This window comes from Bos grunniens, chromosome 12 (genome assembly GCF_055505025.1).
Source record: "Bos grunniens cultivar Pamir isolate PY7600 chromosome 12, Bosgru_T2T1.0, whole genome shotgun sequence".
Taxonomy (NCBI): Eukaryota; Metazoa; Chordata; class Mammalia; order Artiodactyla; family Bovidae; genus Bos; species Bos grunniens.
In genome coordinates, this window is record NC_141176.1 from 31,958,237 (window position 1) to 31,980,449 (window position 22,213).

At 42.9% G+C, this 22,213-nt stretch overlaps 1 protein-coding gene across 5 annotated transcripts in view; it reads left to right on the top strand.

The window, feature by feature from the left end:
* The window catches only part of FLT1 (fms related receptor tyrosine kinase 1), a 205,688-nt gene that overhangs the window by 107,130 nt on the left and 76,345 nt on the right, over positions 1-22,213 (top strand). For 3 of the 5 annotated variants that reach the window (XM_086329568.1, XM_086329567.1, XM_086329571.1), the window contains 3 exons: positions 2,421-2,529; positions 10,336-10,644; positions 15,583-15,729. In XM_086329568.1, the coding sequence (XP_086185694.1) occupies positions 2,421-2,529; positions 10,336-10,644; positions 15,583-15,729 (565 nt within the window). Of the gene's footprint in view, positions 1-2,420; positions 2,530-10,335; positions 10,645-15,582; positions 15,730-16,504; positions 16,678-20,338; positions 20,602-22,213 lie in introns of those variants that run through there. The other 2 variants (XM_086329569.1, XM_086329570.1) reach the window with 2 other exon arrangements.

Sequence of the window (22,213 nt, forward strand, 5' to 3'; positions counted from 1 at the left end):
TATAATTTCAAAGCTTCCAGCCAAACAGCAATGAGGTGTTCACTTATTTATGGACCAGCAATACATTTGAGAATCCAAACAAGATTGTATTGAGGCTCATTCGGATCAACACTGGAGCCCTAACTTCACCAGGAAGGCTGTGCTTGGGCCTAGAGACAAACAGCAGAGGGGCTGTGAGGGCTCTGAGCCTATTCTTCATCTGCCTCTGCCCCAAGCACGTGAGCGCGTCTCCTAAGAAGATTACGGCAATCAGACTCTTACTCAGTGCTCTCTCTGGTCCTTCTACCTGTCATCTACAAGCTCCTCTTCCAGCTGCTTTTTCCTCTGTGACTCTGAAGTGGTGGGTGCAACAACTATAAAGAAATCGCTATCCAGAATTTTATGTCCCACCTCTTAGAATGATAATCAAATAGAGAAAGAGACATTTGAGCTCTCATTCTCTCTCCACTGGTTATTTGCCTTCATGCGAGTGTTTCTCTATGAAAGAGAGAATAGTATAATATATATACTTGATCTTCAAGTAGGGACATTCTTCTCTATTACCTTCAAGTAGTCCTTCAAGTTAAGAATAAGGGTCATGTTCTTTTTCCCCTCTGTCTCCCTTACAACATTTGGGCAGTGCCTTAAATAATCAGTTATCAGGAAGATCCCCTGGAGGAGCGCATGGCAACCTACTCCAGTATTCTCGCCTGCAGAATCCCACAGACAGAGGAGCCTGGCAGACTGCAGTCTATAAGGTTGCAGAGTTGGACATGGCTGAGTGACTTAACACATATATACACATATGCTAAATTGATGAACATGCCACAAATTGCAAACATTTTCATTTCCCAGAATCTCAGCAATACACAGAGGACATATGAATAGATGTAATTAAACAGATCCAACAGACAGACGATGAAATCATCATGAAATATTGACTGTGCCACAGTGACAATTGCAAGGGATTTGGAGCAATAGACTTGCTGGCTAAAAAAAACGAGGAAAAGAGTTTTTAGTCTTCCTGACCTGTAGATGAAAGATAGACATACTTTATTGGAAGGAATATGAGAACACGGGTAAAATGCCTACTATGTGACTGAACAACTTATAAAATTGTTAAGACCCTTTGTAGACTTTGTGTGACCATCTTAGAAAGCCCAATGTCAATTCACTTTGCTGTACAGCAGAAACTAACACAGCATTATAAGGCAATTATACTCCAATAATATTTTATTTTAATTATTAGAATAAAAAGTCTACTGTCACAGTTCAGCCTTTATATCCCTTTAGCCTGTGAATGACTGGATCATTTTACTCCAGCCAGGACACCCCATTAGTCTGAAAGCACCAGCTCTGTCTACAATGTCAGAGCCTGTGACCAGACCTTTGTGCCCTAGAGATAGGCTGCAGTGATCAATAAGCAACTGGATCAAACTTTTTTGTAATTTTAAATATGAAAACCTTACTAGCTGTCTCATTGTTTCACGTATAGTATGCATTACTTTTTTGCAAGGTCGGGTTAAATTTTTAAATTCTCAATAATGCATTTAATACTACTAATTTTTATCCTGAAGACAGCAGTGCAAATCCTTAAGCCATGTAAGCTGGTGTTTCACTACTTTTTTTTTGAGGCATGACTTTTTGTGACGTCACAGTTTGGAAAGTGCTTTCAAGTCTACCCACTTTTGACTCGTGTTTCTTTAGGGGCGCACTCACCAAACAGCAGCGCTAAAATCAGTGAAATGATACTGTGGTATGCATTCATCACTTATATCTTCATTTTCTAGAATAGGAATGAACAGACTGAGAAATTAAGTATTGGGTTGGCCAAAAATTTCATTTGGGTTTTCCATACCATCAGGAAAAACCCAAATGAACTTTCTGGCCAACCCAATAATTTACAAACACATGCAAGGGTCTTAGGAAGCGTCCACTCTTCCTCCTGGGGCATCGGGGCTGCAACACCACGTTCCAGAAAAGCAGTGGTTCAGCCAGACTTTCTCCTCTGTCCTTGCTCACTTAGCACTCCCGTGTGAGGAAGGCTCCTGTTAGCAAGCCGTGTTCGTGATCACAAGTCATCCAGACAAAAGAGACGGGCCAGGCTCCCCTCTGGCCAGCGTGGCGCTGACCACCTCTTAGGGTAGGACGTGCCGTGCCGCATATGGGCTTCAGGTCTGTAATTGTTAGGCCAGCAGCGCGAGGTAAATAAGCCTGAAGCCCTCATACAAGTCGGATGTCATAGCCCCCGGTCTCCTGAGGACCTGTTTTCCTGTTGTTTTTCCACCCTTTCTGGGCTGCAGAGATCCTGGTAACCAGCACGCGTGCAGTCCCATTTGTGTCGAGGCCACGGGGTGGCCGAATCACGTGCCCCTCAGAAGCATCTCGGGGGTGTCCGAGGGTTCTCTGTCCCGTCGCTAAAACTGCCTCTCCTTTTGCAGACGTCTAGTACCTTGGTTGTGGCTGACGCTAGAATTTCTGGAATCTACACTTGCATGGCTACCAATAAAGTCGGGACTGTGGAAAGAAACATGAACTTTTACATCACAGGTAAGACACACGCCCTGCACTTAGGAAGACAGCCCAGTGACCTCAGTCTCTCTTCTAACCTTGTCTGCTTTTAATGTACTTGAGTGATTTTTATTTAAAAAAAAATTCCATAGAATTGTTCAACTCTTGAGTACCTTCATCCTTGCTCTCAGGAATCGTCTTCTACAACATCGTTGGGTCTCTTGAAGAGTTACTTCCCTGAATTCTCTTTTAGAGCTATTTGTGGACATCTTCCCAGGCTGGATTGTGAATCTGGGATCTTATCTTTTTTTTTTTTTAACGTGGACTTTTTTTTTTTACGTCTTCATTGAATTTGTTACAATATTGCTTCTGTTGTTTTAAATTTTGGTTTTTTGGCTGTGAGGCATATGGGATCTTAGTTCCCTGACTGGGGATCAAACCCTCACCCCCTGTATTGAAAGTACAGAGTCTTAACCACTGGATTCCCAGGGAAGTCCCTTGTCATGTTCATTTTTGAACATCCCACAGTCCCCAGCACAGGGCCTGGCACACAGCAGTGGTGCAGGAAAAGTCAAGGAAACCATTTACGCTATGTGCGATGACATTTTTGTCACCCAAGAGGTGAATTGTTTCACAGCATTTTTTAAACTGAAGGATCATTGATTTGCAATACTGTGTTAATTTCTGCTATACAGCAAACATCTCACAACGGAATTTCAACTTTTTGAGAAATGAGGCTCTCCCAAAGACATCTGAAACTGAGCTTGGCTGAAGGTTATTCGTGTGCTATTTTTCAGTAGCATTTCAGAATTTTTAACTTGAAATATGATGGCGTCTGCAAATCTTCAAACTTGCAAGACACACAAGTAGCACTCCCTGTGCCCCAGCATGGCACAGGAAGGAAGTCAGCAGCCCAAAGTATAAAACAATTGCCTGGCTCCACGCTCCCCCAGTTTTCTGAGGAAGCCTGGGCAGTTGGCCAGTTCCCTGGAAACTTCACGCTATCTGGGGCAGGCTGCTGCCATTACTTTGAGTTCTCCTGAAAGAAATAGGTAGGTAGGTCCGATTTCATGAAAAGTAGGTGCTACCGGAGCACAGGGAGCCGTCAGGCAAGTTAGCCAACAAAACGGTGCCATGGGAGACATCCCTTGGTGGGTTCCCACAGGCTGTCAGAGCCAGAAGAGACCCTTGGGGCTATTTGGTATGATAACCCCGTGTTTTCTAGATGAGCAAGTGGGATTTAGAGAGGTGGAGAGGCACCCAGCAGAGCCTCTGAAAACTAAGCCAGTCCCTATCCAGTCAGTATTGCAGAAATGGAGACAAAATCATCTTTGCATTCATTCCAAGTAGGGAAAGGCCTTTATTTAGAGGATTCGGATAGCTGTTTTGCACATACTGATTCTCAAAGCAATCTCAGATGATCTGAACTAATGAAGCTCAAAGGTTTGTATTGTCCTTTTTATTTCGGGAGAAACAAGCTAACCCATCTGGAGGAGGAAACGGCAACCCACTCCAGGATTCTTGCCTGGAAAATTCCATAGACAAGAGGAGCCTGGTGGGCTACAGTCCATGGGGTTGCAGAGTCAGACACGACTCTGTCCACGTGGGCTCCAAGTCCACGGCCACTATCTCTGTGATTTAGAGTACAAAAGATCGACCCATTCCTTTTCTGTGCTGAATATTCAATACGTTTGTTCAAGTTTAATGAGCAGCAGCTGTTAAACAGTACAGGTCAGCTCTGTGTTGAGCACTCCAAGGGACAGCAAGGAGGCCCTGTCTTATTAGGAAGACAGGCTGAACACCACAGACACAAAGAAGAAATGTTGTCTGTATTCTGGTATCAAAAGGAATGAGCAGGGCTTCCCTGGTGGCCCAGTGGTAAAGAATTCACCGACCAATGCAGGGGCACAGGTTCGATCCCGGATCTGGGAAGATTCCATGTGTCATGGGGCAAGTAAGCCCATGCACCACAACTACAGAACCTGCGCTCTAGAGCCCAGGGGCCGCAACTGCTGACCCCCACGTGCCCTCGAGTCTGTGTTCCACGAGAGAAGCACCACAGCGAGGTTGCACCGCAACTCTGAAGCAGCCCCCGCTCGCTGAAACTAGAGAAGAGTCCGACCAGCAGCAAAGACCCAGCACAGCCAAAAATAAAGACATTAAATTCTTTTTTATAAAAGATGAATGAGCAGAATTAACATGACCAATGAATTTACCAATGGTAAGTCAGTGCTACCAACAGAAATATAAAAGTCACATGTGTGATTTCACATTTTCTAGTAACCATTTTTTGAAGTAAAAAGAAAAAAGTGCATTTTATTAAACCCAACAGATCCCAAATCTATCATTTTAACATGTCTTCAGTATTTTTTAAAATATTACACTGCTTTGGTTTTTAAAATTGGAATTGAAATAAAATCGAATGAATTCAGTCCAGTCCCACTGGCCACATTTTCAAGGCTTGGAAGCCACAGGTGGTCCTGTATTGTACAGGGTTGCTCCAAGCCCCTGAGAAGGAAGCAGAACTTGGGGTGATCCTGGACCTAAGGGGGCATCCTGAGGGGCCTAGAATTTGAATCAGTCGAAAGAAGAGAACATTCTGGCCTTGGCATCTTCAGAATCAAGGCAAGAGGACCGACAAAGAGGCCCACAAACTATACATCTAACCACTTGCAAGTTCTAAATCATGCAAATAAGCTGGTAGATATATTTTAGCCTCTGGTGGACAAATATACTTTCATGATGACCTGAAAGTCAGGTGCAAATCGAGAATTCCAGGTCTGCTAGGAGGGGCGTGTGGTAGTGCTGGAGGCGCAGGAGGAGCCAGCCAGCATTACTTGGCTCTGTCCCCACCGCAAGGGGCCGTGGACCCTGGGGATGGTCTCCCCAGCCACACCTCCAAACTCTGTTTTGCCTCCCCCATACAGTCTCTCTGAGCCCCCCAAGTGTGCAGACCGCTCAGCAGTCTGATGTCAGGAAGGGGAGGAGGCCTGAGACCGTCTGAAAGCAGCCTTGGGATCATCTTCCAGGGAATTCCAGGACCCCACTTGGCCCCTCCATTGTGGGGAAGGGTAGATTCAGAACAGAGAGCCCTCTGCCTGGGTCCACAGGCAGTACTGGGAGAGGATGCCCTGACCGAGAGGAGCTCCTCTCATTCCCTCATTGATCAGTGTCCCCAGGGAAGGTTCATCCGTGCTCAACATCCAGCATCAACATCTAGCCCACACATCCCCCTGAGTTCTCCATGGCTCCAGCTTACATCTGTGCCCGGCACTGCTGCTGAAAGGACCCCAGCTGACAGAGCGGACCCCCTCCTGAACCCAGACAGAACTCACCCTTCACCTTCTCCCTACCACGTGATCCACTTTATAACCATGGAGCACTTGAAACCTTTTCTAGATCCCAAGGCTTATCCATGGAAAGGATCGATGGGGATTCTATTCCAATATACCTGACTGAAAGCTCACGATGTCTTTCCTCTACAAGTTTAAGAGCTTTAATCTTAAAACTGAGCACAAATTCATTCTGATCAAGTCCCCATTGTTTGGCATATCATTCTCCTAAATTCTTTGCTCCCAGTTTTGAAAAGTTATAGTTTTGACTGGTAATTGTACATTACTGATGTTCACTATTTCTAAAACAATTCTCTCTTACTCAAATCTCTGTCATGAGATTTAGTCTCACTGCGTGGTTTAGTTGCTAAGTCGTCAACTCCTGCAACCCCATGGTCTGTAGCCCACCAGGCTCCTCTGTCCATGGGATTTTCCGGGCAAGAATACTGGAGTGGGTTGCCATTTCCTTCTCCAGGGGATCTTCCCAACCCAGGGATCAAACCCGGGTCTCCTGCATTGCAGGCATATTCTTTACCGACTGAGCTATGAGGAAAGCCTAGAGATGAGACTAAATATTCTTAGGAATGTTGCACCTTCCATGACTATTTCCTGAAAAATGAGTGCATATTTGTCCAATGTTTATATTTACCTAGTGCAGCTCATGCTTTAAAAAAGCTGTCTAAAATTTAACTGCTTGAAATCAAAAGACCTAGATCTGGATCTTTACAGATCCTCATTTCAATCAAGGTTGGCCCCTCCTTAAAATACAACAACAGAGTTGCCTTCCAAACTAATGAAAACTGGTTCTGTGGCCATTAACATCCTTCATGGCTTCTCCACATTTTTGCCATTCACTCCAGTGTTCTTGCCTGGAGAGTCCCAGGGATGGGGCAGTCTGGTGGGCTGCCGTCTATGGGGTCGCACAGAGTCGGACACGACTGAAGCGACTTAGCAGCAGCAGCAGCAGCAGCAGCAGCAGCAGCAGCAGCAGCAGCAGAGGGATGAGATGGGGGAGGGGTTGGGAAGGAGGTCCAAGAGGGAGGGGATATATGTATACCTATAGCTGATTCACTTCGTTGTACAGCAGAAACACAATACTGCAAAGCAACCATGCCCCAATTAAAAATAAAATCAGAACCTTTCAGCACTCTATAAACAAAAAACACCATAGTATCTAATTAAAACAAGCAGAACTTTCTAGTCACCACTCATTATCTAGAGAATGCTATTTCTGTTCTCCAGTTGAAGTCAAGTCTTCTTTATTGCCACCTGCAAAAGGAGAAGACACCTTTCATCCTTCTAACTTCTATACTTGTCTCTTGTCATGAACGTCATTCATTGGTTTGATCCAATCAAGTCGAAATGGCCAGCCCCAAGCGTGTACCTTTGTAAATACAGTCCTCTATCATCTAACCCTGGGTAGAATGTCTGTTATGAGCGAGGGTGAGTTTTCTCCACGCCACCTCCTAAGACGCCGTGGATGTGATCACGCGTCAGATGCGTGAGTATGAGTTGGTTCTGCTGCTGACTGGACTGATTCCACTACAGATCCTTAAGTGTGGGAAGATTGCTTGTTTTCACTTTGAGAGTCAGAAGGCAGACCTGCTTTCTTAGGTCTGTTTTTGTACTCAGGCTGAAAAAAAAAATTGACATGAATTAAGGGGAGAAATCCCTCTGGATTCATTAACTAGTTTAGGACATCTTATTTACCATCTCCCATGTGTCAAAAAAGAACAGCAGAGGGGCTGTCCTGAGAAATAGATCATTTCTAAGCGCTGTCTGACAACATAAACCAAACCAGCTTCTCAACAGGGTCTCTCTCCTGAGAAACAGACCTGAAAACTGCCTTGGTGCTTTTCTCTTCCTCTGTGTGTGTTTTTGCTGTTTTGCTGGCACTCAGCATGACTGTGGGTGTGTTAGCAATTACTGAGGCTCAAACAGGAACAGCCCGGCCTTATCTCCCTGGCTTCCCAATGTCACTAAATGCATTTTATTTTGAGATTCCTGGTGGTGCTTGGCAAAGATAAACAAAATCTTCCATCAGGAAACCTGTGAGCTATTTCCACAGGAAGTTTCAAATCACTAAAGTAAATAGAAACTCTCGACATGATCTCAATGGTGTTACTTCGGCCCTCTTGGGTCCTAACCACAAGGATGAGGCTTGGTAAATGGACGCCCGCTGTCTTTTGAGAAATGAGTGGATCGCAACCAGGGCATGAGACTTCTGCCCTAGTATATGTGTAAAAGTTGATGGCTGACGGTTTACTCCTCATGCTGGGAAAGTGTCCCAAATATAAAAAGATGCTGAATTCGAGGGGCTATTTCTGATACCTTATTGTTATGGTTAAAAAAAAAAAAAAAAAAAAAAAGGACTGTCAGCTGCTTCTGCCTCTTCTGGCAAATTCTTAGGTTTTTTAATTTTAAAAGCAGACAAACCCATGGTGCCTCCTCTCTCTCCCTTCATTGATGGCTTCATAAACCACTGCTACCCCCACCCTGGCTCCCAGGTTTCAGATGAATACTTTGGCATTTCTTCAGTCGTGACACTTTATAATAAAGCCAAAGCCCAGAAAAATCAGAAAAACAAGCAAAGTGAGATTTAGGAAAGAGTTGATATGATATCTAATTTTGGACTATTGTCCCCTTAAGGTTTAAAGGTTTCTTTATAGCTTTGTGTGCAAAGGATAATAATAATAATAGCATAACATAGTGCTTTTCATCTTCAAAGTTCTTTGTGAAATGTTGGCGACAATTCTTTGCTCAAGTGCAGATATGCTGCTAGTCACAAGCAATGGAAAGGTTTTGAGAGCAGGCCAGTTCAGGGCCAGGAACCAAGGATTTTCTAAAGTTGTCTGGTGAGATGGTCCAAAAGGAGATGAAGGAACTGTCAGCATAGATGCCAAATGATGGTCCAGGTTAAGAAAGCTGAGGAGGGAAGCTGTGAGGTGTGGTTAGAGGGGACAAGAGGATGGAAATGAAGGTTCGCTGGGAATCCACATTGGAGAAATGCCTTTTAATGATGTAGTCCCTTTAGGAAACTGTGTAATGTTGTTTTCTTTTTTTAAGTGGATATATTGTCTGTGTATTTGGTTCAAGACTTTTTTTTTTTTTTTGACCACACCTTGGCATGCAGGATCTTAGCTCTCCTACTAGGGATCCAGCCCATGCCCCCTGCAGTGGAAGTGCAGAGTCTTAACCACTGGACCACCAGTGTGTGTGTTAATTGCTCATTCGTGCCCGACTCTTTGCAACCCCATGGGCTGAAGCTCGTGAGGTTCCTCTGTCCATGGGATTCTCCAGGCAAGAACACTGGAGTGGGTTGCCATTCCCTTCTCCAGGGGATCTTCCTGTCCCAGGGATCGAACACGCATCCCCTTGTGTTGCAGGCAGTCTGAGCCACTGGGGAAGCCAAAGAAGTCCCTTAATATGTTTTTGAGAGCAAATCTGATTTAGAAACCATCCTCCCCCAACTCTGTGCACTCTGGCAACTTTCCCAAATTAGTTGTCCGCATTTTCAGAAGAACTCTTGCTCTTTTATTTTAAGTAGAAGTGAAGTGATGACCAAAGTGAAGTGAAAGTTGCTCAGTCATGTCAGACTCTTTGTGACCCCATGGACTATACAGTCCATGCAATTCTCCAGGCCAGAATATTGGAGTGGGTAGCCTTTCCCTTCTCCAGGGGATCTTCCCAATGCAGGGATCAAATCCAGGTCTCCCACATTGCAGGGAGATTCTTTACTAGCTGAGCCATCAGGGAAGCCCAAGAATACTGGAGTGGGTAGTCTATCCCTTCTCCAGTGGATCTTCCCGACCCAGGAATCAAACCAGGGTCTTCTGCATTGCAGGTGGATTCTTTACCAACTGAGCTATCAGGGAAGCCCCTAAGTTAAGTAGAACAATCACCATAAATGGGTACCTGAGCAGGATAGCTGGCTCCCTTTGGCCCCTCAGTACCAGCAAAGAGTAGAGGAATGATGGGCCAGCAGCTAGGGAAGGATGCTGTCAGTCCAAAGTGTAGAATTAAAGTGTTGACTGGAGTCTCCTAGCTCCAGCCTGGGACTTCCTGTCTCCTTCACAACTTGGTTAAGTAAATTTGCCTATCAAATTTACCTGTGGTTTCTTTTCTAGCACAAACTCCTCTTAGATCCCTTCACTATCTTCCCCATTTGCCAGGAGGAGTTCTGTACATGATAGAGCAATGGGTTATCATCCCAAGTTATAATAAAGCATTCCACCGAGCAATGTTTGGTAAATAAACATACCCTCCTAAGAACATCCTATTTTGCATTTCCTGCCTCACTTTGATGGAGCAAATTGAGTTGGTTCCTACCTGCCACATCCAATCAGTTCCCTTAAAAAAAAGAAAAGATAAATACCATCCTTGTAATGCTGATGCTGAGACCATTTGTGCAGGGACAGTTCTTAAGATCCTTGACTATCTTGTGATGGGATACGGTCTCAGGTTGAGACACTGATTTTCTGATGAACTCAAGTCCTTTGTTCTTATTTTCCAGATGTGCCCCATGGATTTCATGTGACCTTGGATAAAATGCCTGCGGAAGGAGAGGACCTGAAGCTGTCTTGCACAGTGAGCAAGTTTTTGTACAAAGACATTACCTGGATTTTGCTGCGGACAGTGAACAACCAGACCACGCAACAGAGCATCAGCAAGCAAAAGACACCTGTCACGAAAGAGCACTCCATGACGTTCAACCTCGTCATCAAGAACGCCTCCCTGGAAGACTCGGGCACCTATGCCTGCCGAGCTAGGAACATATACACAGGGGAAGAAATCCTCCAGAAGAAAGAAGTGATCATTAGAGGTGAGCACTGCAACAAAAAGGCTGTTTTCTCTCGGATCTCCAAATTTAAAAGCACGAGGAATGATTGTACCGCACAAAATAATGTAAAACATTAAAGGACTCATTACCAAGTAACAGTTGTCTCATATCATCTTGATTTATTGTCACTGTTGCTCATTTTCCGGCTCAGAGGAGAAGCTCCTCCCAAAATGAGTTTGGCGATGATAGGAGTAACAATGAGCCCGCCTGGGGCCCCCAGCTTGGGGTGCCCCGTTTGGGCCAAAGGGGTCCGCTCTCTGGGGCCGACCCAGTGCACGTTTGGATTTGGAGGTTCTGTTGCGTTTTGCTCTTTGCTGTCTTCTCCTGCCTGATAAACGACAACTGGGGACTGACCCTTTCCTTCCACTTTAATGCCCGCCCCTTTTTATGTTCATGTTTCCAAGCTGCCAACCTGAATAATTTAAACAGATGCTGGTGTCTACCAAAGATGGACATGGATTGGTTCACTGGCCAGCCCAGAACTAGGGACACTTGAACTGGAGACTCTGTCGGACCTCTGCCGGATTTTATTTCCTGCTATTGCCTCTGCTCTTTGATTTGTAAATAGCACCTGGATGATAGCAAGTTATAATGCTTATTTATTTGAAGATGCTTTTTTTTTATATGTTAAGCACATTAATTTTAAACTGGAGCGTCTAAGATGGGCCCCAAAGGTGCAAGGTGTTGGGATAATTCAGAGGTCTTGAAGCTTTATGACAGTGTGAATTACAAAAGTCCACTCAGGCCAAGCCCAGTTCTCTCCTGTGATCCCAGTAGCTAGTCAACTAGTCCAGTGGGCTGCCTCCTCACTGCCCCTGAGTGGACCGCATAGCCATTGACAGCACCTGAACAAAAAGTGGATCACACCTTCGTTTTCAATATTCTTGTTCCTGGTTAAAGAACTTCACCCTGTTCAATGGATGCCATTCAACGGTGTACCATAATCAATTTATCAAGGAAATAAAGGCTATTGTGACCAGAGGTTTAATGCATTTTCTTAAACGTCAATCTCAAATTTGTCCATCAAAAAAAAAAAGTCCACTTCCCTGATATGCAAATGTTAATAGGGTTTTTTTTCCCCTGGGGATTAATGGCAAACTTACAGAAGCAGGACTCAAAGAGTCATTTTAAAATGTATCCCATTTTCTAATCCAGAGAGATTTGTAATCTCTTGTTTTCAGCTTGCATTTGAGGGGAAAGTGACTTTTTCACCAATTTCATATGCATTGTTCTGTTTTCATTTATGATTGATCATTGCCTGTGACTTGCCTGAACTACTGGAAAGCAAATTCTAATGACCAAAATAGCCAAGGCTGAGAGCAGCGGTGGCTGGACTGGGTAGTAAGTGGGAGGTGTCAGCATGACAGCTCCCGAGGCTTGGGAACTCACCAGACTGTTTCCTCCTTTAGGTAGCAGGCTCTGTCCCACGGCTAAACTTGTCTTTCACGTGGGAATTGCTTTTGTCAGATGTGAAGGAGTAAACAATAGCTTTTCCCCAGATTGCCACTTTCATAGAGCCCCAAATGCTTTGAAAACAATTAGCAACCTGGAAGTTGTCAGCCCAAAGGAAAAGAATAATCAATTGTATCTGGAAATTGTACCTATGGCTCTTTAGCCTGGCGAATTGTTCATTATAAGTCAGTGTGTTCCTCCAGGAAAAGAGTGCCTTAATGCCGTAGGACTTGGGGGAGGGCGGGCGCTCAGTTTTTGTTTTTTTTTTAATAAAGCTGAAAAAGCAAATGAAAAAACAAGGTGAATTGGACATGCAGAAGCGATCATTTCCCGAGTAGGGGAAGGACATAGTATTTTACAAAGGATGATGTCAAGAATCCCTTAGAGTAATGAATCCTTCCAGGGAGTTTCAAAAAGAAAAAATACGATTGGGTGGGTTTTGACTTTTGTCCATTTGTCTTCTGGGTGTGGCATAAGGGTAGGGGAGGAGAACAAGAAAGAACAAGGAGCCTGCTATGGAGAATGACTGAGATGGGGTAGAGGGTGTGAGGCTGGTTCCTCAGGCCCATTTCCAGATGGAGAAGAGAAACCACTTATTTATGGGACCCAGCAGATCTCTGGGGCACAGATGCTGAGAAGGAAAAGGACCTGGTGGGGTGCTATCTTTGACTACTGATAACCAGCAGAAATATTCTTTTCATCCTGGTTTTCTCCATTTGAAGGGATCTTCTCCCTTTCATTAAATTTTGGAAAGCAGCTATCTATTTCCATCAAATAACTCAGGTTTAAAAATATGGGTGCAATGTACCTTTTCTCTATTTAAAAATGCTGAAGTAGATGACTGTAAAGTGGGAATTGATTAAAAAAAAAAAAGATTCCTTGGTTGATTTAGGCCATTTAGAAACTTGCCAAAAATGAGACTTTGCACCTAGGAGAACTTTTTTTTTTCAAACATGGGTACAGAGGAAAAAATCCTCATACTGTATGTTTCAGACATGTTGATATGAACTCTGTATTTAACTGACATTCCTCTGTTCATTCTTCAGTCCTTGTGCTACTTCTCGTCTGATGTTCGTGTAGTTGAAAGAGGGCTTTGGGGAGCTGTGCGTGACGTTTATGTTAAAATGTTCTCTTTCATATAAGCATTGTTTTCAAACACACCTGTCAGGGAAGCCAAATGCTGTCTGTGCTGTTGATGGTTCCAGTTTGTAGCCATGAAAATAAGCTGGGTGTGACGGGCCGTGTATTCAGGCTTCCTTTTTATAATAAGACCTATGGGCAATGATGGATTACTTTTTCATATTTAGTGCCTGGGAAATAGTAAATGTGCTAGAGGGAGCCACTACAAGTGTAACCCAGTGAACTGGGTCTGTTCTGGGTGTCAGAGATGTGTCACACTTGGCTGTAAAATATGTGAAATAGTAATATGATGCTGTTCTTTATTATCTTGTCATGTTTCACTGATATGTCTGGGGTCCTGACTGTAAAAATGTCAAAATTGTAATGATCGAGCATGTAAAAGTTATCAAAGTGGAAGAGTTTGATACATGGCTGCGTTTTCAGTTAGGAAAAGGTACTTGACAGAGCAGACAGAATGTAAACCCAGAAATATTAAAATGAGTCTGCACAGCAGACTAGGGGAACTACACTAAAACAGGTCAAAGGATGGTTGCTGTTATGCATTTCACACTCTATTTGAAGAGTCGATACATTAGCACTCCTTCAGTTCTTTTTGCCTTCAGATTTCATTTTGTATAAAATGAGAAAAGACTAATGATAAGCTATGGAAATCCAAACTGAATGAGAAATCTGTTTCTTCTAACAGACAGCCACCCTGCCACGTCATGCTATGTCAACATGTTATCAGAGTCATATAGTAACATACTTTTTAACCTGAGGTTTCTCAACTGCTCTAACGAATGCTCATACAGAGAGTCTCCCTGCAGGAATAAAAACAGAAAGGAGTGGGGACTCAGCAGAGTCCTGCAGGGACATGGAATCAAAGCCATTCATTGCAAGGTGTTATCTCTCAGAACGTGGTGGGTCAGGAAGATCCGCTGGAGAAGGGATAGGCTACCTACTCCAGTATTCTTGGGCTTCTCTGGTGGCTCAGACAGTAAGGAATCTGCCTACAATTCGGGAGACCTTCAAATCCCTGGGTCGGGAAGATCCCCTGGAGGAGGGCATGGCAACCCACTCCAGTATTCTAGCCTGGAGAATTCCGTGGACAGAGGAGCCTGGCAGGCTACAGTCCATAGGGTTGCAGAGGGTCGGACATGACTGAGCGACTAAGCGCACACACATACAAGCTGCTTTCACAGTGTTAGTTCAGTGAGAGGAGGACATCAGAAATGGGCAGAGTCAGCTCAGAAACCAGTCACACAGAATGTGTGAGTGATGCCAGAACTCTTTTGATTTATCTTCCCAGATGGGCAACGAGTGGTGGGGAGGATGGTTTGAGAGAGTGGGAAAGATTATAGGAGCCAATTTTATCCTTCTATCTTGCAAGCTTGACTTACCAATCCAGCACCTGTCCAACTAGAATGTATACACATCAGCAGGACTGACTCCATTAAAATAGAGACGCTGTACTCATGGGGCCTTGGGGTACTGCTGTTTCTGTGTGGGATTTTAGTGTCGTGATGTATTGCCTCCTAATGTATTAAATTCATTTTGTTGTACTATATTGGTTGGCATTTTATTAAAATAAATTGTATTGTATCATATTTGTATGTTTTAAGAGAAAGTAATATAAAATACATTATTTGTGCTATTATATAGTACAAAAACTACGCATCTGTGCCTCTGTCTCTTGAATTAATCCTCTGGTCGTTTGCATTGGGGAAGGGATTGGAGGAAGGAAACACTCCTAATAAAAAGTTTTCAAAGTTCAAGAAATTCTCCTGTTTGGTCTGCTACCTCACAGTTTAGGTTACTGACTGCTGAGAGACACAAGCATGCCCTCCCGTGTTAGTAAGATGCAAAAATGCAAAGTTAGATTAGCTTATCACTATCGTGTGAATAAAACACAAAAAATCAAAATTCGGTTAGCTCATCACTGTACCTCCCTGCATCTATGTAAAAATTCATTACCAGCCATATCCAAAATCATGTCTGTTTCCTTTTTAGTTCCTAAAATATCATGCAAAAATCTGTAAATTTTAGAAAAAAAGCTTCTCTCAAAGAAAGGAAGGAAACTAGCTGGCCAGGCAAAAACCTTGATGCTGAAATCTAAAAATACAGAACTGAGTTCTTGATTTTCCTCGGTGTTCTAACAGATTTCGGTTTATTGCAGTAACTTAAGAGGAGGCGGTAGGCTAACCACAGAGGAAAAATGGAGGGAACAAAATATGAATGAACACTTACAGTTGAGTTTTGCTGCTTTTCTATTTTCACAGTGTCGATATGCATATGTAATGAAAGAATGAGTCCTACAAGTAATAACAATTCCCTTTCTTTATCCACTAGATCAGGAAGCACCCTACCTCCTGCGAAACCTCAGTGACCTCACGGTAGCCATCAGCAGTTCGACGACTCTAGATTGTCATGCTAATGGTGTCCCAGAGCCTCAGATAACCTGGTTTAAAAACAACCACAAAATACAGCAAGAACCTGGTAAGAGACTTTTTTCGTTGACTTTCCTCTTTCTCCTCAGCCTCTTAAAATCCCTATAACTTTCTTCCAGGAAGTCTAAAACTGCTGATAGAACTGCAAAAATCATATTTGAGCCCCGATTCATGGTTAAGCCGCTTCCAGGGAAGGACACTGAAGTCAGTTCTTATACAGACCATAATATTTGAGCTCCGATTCATGGTTAAGCCGCTTCCAGGGAAGGACACTGAAGTCAGTTCTTATACAGACCATAATATTTGAGCTCCGATTCATGGTTAAGCCGCTTCCAGGGAAGGACACTGAAGTCAGTTCTTATACAGACCATATTACTAAGCCCACAGAAAGAGCCTTCCAGAGTCTGCTTTAAATCAGGCATTCAGGGGATTACCTGGTGGTCGAGTGGTTAGGACTCAGCTTTCACTGCCTGGGGGCCTGGGTTTGATCCCTGGTCTGGGAGCTAAGATCCCACAAGCTGCCAAAAACAATAAAAATAAAAAATTGTGCATTCAGAAAATAGTAAGAGCCACTCAGAAAATGTTTCAGTTCATCTGGACAACAGGGAAAAGTGAGGAGTTAGTTCCTCCAGTTTGAGGTAAAACAGAGCTTTGAATGCCTGGCATAGTTTAAGTTCAGAGTAGATTTATAATCTCCTTAGTTCACTGATACTGATTTCAATGATTTGGTTTAAAAAATATTTAAAATTATATTTTGGAATACTGATAAAAAAAAAACAAACCATTTAAACTGATGGTCATTTGTTGATCTTTTTTTTTTTTAGTTCTACCAGTTTATTGCTACCAACCCGTGACCCTCCACCCTCATGCACACATGCTCAGTCATGTAACCCCATGGACTGCAGCCTGCCAGGCTCCTCTGTCCATGGACTTTTCCAGGCAAGAATACTGGAGTGGGTTGCCATTTCCTTCTCCATGTTGATCTTCTTTCAACAAAAAAAAACTAGACTTAAATTCACAAGTATAAACATTATCTGTTGTATGTCTCGTGATTCCCTAGTTAAATAAGATTTGTAAAGACTTTTTTATGTGGACCATTTTTTTTGTCTTTATTGAATTTGTTATAATGTTCCTTCTGTTTCTTTTTTTGTTTGTTTTGGTTTTTTGGCCACAAGTCCTGTGTGATCTTAGCTTTCCAGCCAGGGCTCGAACCAATACCCTGGCATTGGAAGTACAGAGTCTTAACCACTGGACTGCCAGGGAAATCCCTTAAATAAAATTAAAATGAACTTATTCTAATTTTGACTAGTAATTACATTTATAGTAAAGATAAATTTGCCATTTATTTGCAACATCCCAACAACCTAATTCAAATATTGGCAATGTGGAATCCTCCTTCCATGTGAATCCTCTACTCAAAATGAAATATGTTTGTGTTTGATGCACAGAAAAAGGTTCTGGTAGAATGTCACCGATTTTAAGATATCTACAAATATCGTAGAGAGGCCAGACACCAAGCAGGTCCAGAACTGATCACATCACGTGATTCTTCTCCTCTTGTATAGACACCACGTATCCATCATCCACACCAAAGGTGGTCCACCTTCTTCCCCCTCTTCCTCTGATCCATCAGGCTGAGCAGGTTGTACAAAATATGAACTGTTTCTGCTTCCCTCTTGTCAGTCTCCTGATTCAGGTGCTCACTATCTACTCCTTGGACATTTGCAGGCGTCTCCTAACTGGTCTCCCTACCTCTCTTCTCTCTTTGCATCTTTTTGCCACCCAGTTGCCTAAAATGTCACATCTCTGTTCCAAGTCCTCCACTGGCTCTCCATCGCAAGACCAAGTTCAAGCATCTGACAAGGAAGGCCCTCCACAGTGGTCCCTGCCTGCTCCATACATCTGTATGCTCCCCTGCCTTGAACTCTACGTTCTAGCAATTGTCACGCTCTTGTAGATCACGGCATGTGTTACGCTGCTTCAAACTCTATGCTTTGTTTGCTCCTGTGTCCCCTCTGCCTGGTGTGTCTTCATGGAAGACTGACCCATCCCTTCTTTATTATCCAGGAGTATTTCTGTTCTCTTACTGAGCCATTTTGCCGTCATCAGTTCACGTGAGTCTGTATTATCCACGCATATTGCTACTGTCCGCTTCCTGAACTGTATCATGCTGTCTTCCTCTATGTGTATCATATCATGCCCTCATCCTGAAGACAGTGTCTTTCATGTTATTTGTATCTTGTCTTTTTGTCCTCCAAACCTGTCGCAGTGGTTGGCAATCCATAAATATTCCATGAATGAATGAATGGAGTGGTTTTCAACAAATCTCATTCTATCCTTAGGAAGCTCACTTGGTAGCACAAATGCCTAGACTTTGGGTGGTCGGGAGAGAGGCTTTATCATAGAATTTTTAAAGCTAAAGGGACTTTCGGACTGTCTTGAGTTCCATTTGGAGAATAGAAAATGTAGGTGCAAAGAGGCAAAGTGACGTGCTACTGAGAAGGATAGTTTCACATTTACATTACCATGTGTAAAACTAGATTAACCAGTGGGAATTTGCTGTATGACACAGTGAGCTCAAATCTGGTGCTCTGTGACAACCTGGAGGGGTGGGATGGGCTGGGAGGTGGGAGGGAAGTTTAAGAGGGAAGGGACATACATGTACCTATGACTGATACATGTTGATAGAGGGCAGAAACCAACACAATATTGTAAAGCAATTATCCTCCAATTAAAAAGAAATTAAAAAAAAAAAAAGAAAAAGGATAGTTTCAGAAAAAATTCATCCCTTGCAGTATTCTAACAAAATAAAAGGATGAATAAATATGTGAATAAGCAAGCAACTTGAGAAGCAATGTCTGTATAGGTTCTCCTTAGAGATTCGGAGTTCACATTAGTATTTTATTAAGGACCCAAAGAAGTCCTATACTGAAGAAATCTGGTAGCATTGTGGTTTCAAGTTCTGTGTTCCCCAAAGTGACTTGATCACAAAATATATTCCATATTTTATGAAATGTTATGAGATGTTGGATGATTCTTTGAAAGTAGTGAATTTGACTTAAATTCAGTTTTCGTATTTTGGATGTGGGTTAAAGAATTAGAGTTGAACCAATTTGAAAGCCCACAACCATTCTGGGATTAGAGAAGAGACAAGAAATTATTACAAACAGAAAATATTAAGAGGTGTTGAGAGGGTTTGAACCTCCTGGGTCAGAGAATTTGGGAAACTAACTCACTTATACTTACTCTTTGAGCCTTTCTTTCCTTATTTATAAAATTGAGATAATACCAACCACATAGGAATGTAGTATGGTTTAAATGAGTTAATATAACTTAGTTGACCCACATCACGGCTTAGTAAATACTACCTTCCCACACATCTCATTTATACAGAAATTGGCCCATGAGTTGTCAGAATTTCTTGAATGGTATCAGAGGGTTAATTAATGTCATCTCCAAAGTCAAATAACTTAACAAAAATATATTCCTCACAACTGTTTCTAATCTTCTGAGGGCCAAAAGAAGAAGGTCTATTAGTATAAACAGTCTTACATAAATTATATGAAATCTTTCCTAAATATCATTCTAATATGCTATTGGAGTGGTGGGTTAGTCACTCAGTCATGTCTGACTCTTTGTGACTCCATGGACTATAGCCTGCCAGGCTCCTCTGTCCATGGGATTCTCCAGGCAAGAGTACTGGAGTGGGTTGCTATGCCCTCCTCCAAGGGATCTTCCCAACCTGGGGGTCAAACCCATGTTTCCTGCATTATAGATGGTCTCCTGCATTGCAGGCAAATGCTTTGGTGCAGAGTCACCAGGGAAGCCCAATATGCTATTATTAGCATTTATTGAGTTCGGCTACACTACGTTGTCGATTTTCTCTCTCTCTTCCTTTTATTCACGCTTTAAAACTACTATAGCTTTTTGGAGAGGAATTTCTTAACTTTTCTGGGGATAATCTCTTGCTTACATGTATATGGTGTTTGTAAAGTTTCATATGTAAGATTTCCATTTGAGACAGCAAATTCAACAGCCAGTGCAACACACTCTTATGACTGTGACCCTTTTGTCCATGTGTATAGATAAGTGAAGATCACTGATAACCAGAGTGAACATCCTTGACTCACTGTTTGTTCGAAAGCTGATATCGAAAAACATCAAGATCACAGGCTGAAAAAGACTTGAGAACTAGTCCATCATATCCTAAGCCTTTGAAAGCTCAACTGAGTTTTAGTAACCTGAGAATAAACTGTATTTCCGTTAGACACTTGAGATGCCTCTTTTTATACCAAGCCTGGCAACTCAAAAAGAACTCATATACCGAGAGCATTTCGGTGACTTTGAATCACTAACAGGATCCAGCCCATTATCACTGTTTTTTGTTCAATGACAACTTACTCGATTCCAAAAACAACAGAGAGTTAAGGCTCTAGACAAGTGGGGATGAAATAGCTGGTGAGAGAATTTAGGGGAGGGTAACTTCTTCCCTAAGCAGACAGCCCAGGGAAGTGTGTTTTCAGGGGGCAGGAGGCCCTCTCCCTGGGGTGCCCACGGGGCGGGCTTCCCACTACCAGCTGCACAACCCAGCACAATCACAGGCTTTGCGGGGCCTCAACAGCACGAGCCAGCCTGCTAACTTCCATCTACCCCCACAGCCCCCGACGGCCGACCCCGGCTCCCTAGCCTAGAAGACTGCCCCGGCCTCTGGCCACGAGCCCCCCTTCACATCCTGGGGCACACAGCATGCTGCTTTCTCTCTGAAGTCCGAGTTTATTCACAACCCATGCCACGTCGTAGAGTGCGTCACTCAGCTGTTCTCTGGTTTCATGTGTGATGGTTAAAACCTTTGAAGATATGCTATCTTTATAGGCCTTCCTTATCAAAAATAATAATAAAAATGTACTGAGTGCTCACCAGATACCCAAGGAGCTGTTAAGAGTTTACAAAAGTCTCATTTACCCTCCACGGCTGTCGACCGGCATCTGAGGCAGGTGCCGTTATCAGCCGCATTTCCAGATCTGTTTTGACTTGCCACCCTCTTGTTAGGCGCCCGGTCCTCGTTGAAGCCCCTTACTAATATTGCTTTGCTTACTCCTCCCACCAGTTCTATGGGGTTTGCTAAATTATCATGCCTGTTTGATGAGCTAAGGGATGAGGAAGCAGAAACATGGGAGAAATGACTAAGTGGTAGGGTTAGTGGGTAGCAGACCAAGCGTTAAACCAGAAGAGCAACTCTGACACCCAGACCCTGGATACAGATATACCACGTGGAGCTAAACGCTAGTTCCCATCACTCAGAAGAGAATAGACAGACACTAGTTTTAAATGATCTTGTGGGCATAAATCAGCATTGAAAACAAGGAAGATTTTCTCATTTCCAACTCTTAAAGTTTAGGCTTCCTAAAAACCTCACTGGGGGGAAAAAAAAAAAAAACCTCACTGAATTTTTAAAATTTATTTTTAATGCAAAGCATATTAAAACCATTTAAAGCATTTTTTTTAAGTGGACGTGTCATATATAAAATTAAAAATTATTTTGAACCAAAATCCAGTTACTTTTAAATCTCAAAAGGTCCACAATTTATTCTGTATCAGCCTTATTGTCTTTTTACTCATGTAATAAACATCATTAAGGCACTGCTTTGTGTCTGGTGCTCTGCTAAGCTCTGTGAATACAGAGCTGAATGAGAACATGAAAATCGGAATAAGCACACATCGGACATAATAGTGTGTGTGTTTGAGTGACTACAACTCCTTCAAGCAGCAACCGTGTGTGCCCTAACTCACTATCATAGGTCGATAGGCACCAGAGTTAATGAGTCTAAAAACTGGAATAAGGTAAACTATTAAATGAAATGAGTAGAAAATGTGACTCCATCACAGGATTAAAAGATCTTTAATATGTTAGATAACTAGAAAAAAAATATATCCTTTGTGCTTTTAATTAAAATATTTTCATTTTAATTCCTAATGCTGAGCAAACAGCAGGTTCTCAATCATCCATTTTTAGTGGAATACATAGAATGGAAGAGAGATAAAGAGGAAATAAGAGAAAATATGTGATAAAGGTTGGAGAACCTCCGAACTAGACCCAAGTCAGGAAGCAGCTGGGAACAGTTAGGAGGGATGGTAGGGTACACAGTGTTGAAAGCAGGTGATTTGAGACATATTTCCTTTGAAGGGACAGGTGACCAAAGAATGGAGCTGCTAAAGTGAGTATAATATAAAGGACCAAACATGAAAGAAAAATGTCCTGAGACAGGACCAGCACCAGAACATCACCAAGAGACCTCGAGGCTGGAGACATGTTCTCGTTGGCAGTGGTTCGATTCTTAGCAGTCTACAGACAGGGAAGCTCCTTTAAGAAACATTCTTTCTGCTAGGCCCACCATATTTAGAGTTTGTGCCCAGACTTGGAACGTTACGAAGTCACCTTGGAGAACTCCTGGTTCCCCAAGAGTGTCCTAGTGACCCCTCCACCTGCCTGCTGATGGGACTGGCAGTTACCCCAAATGATCAGAAAGTCCCCT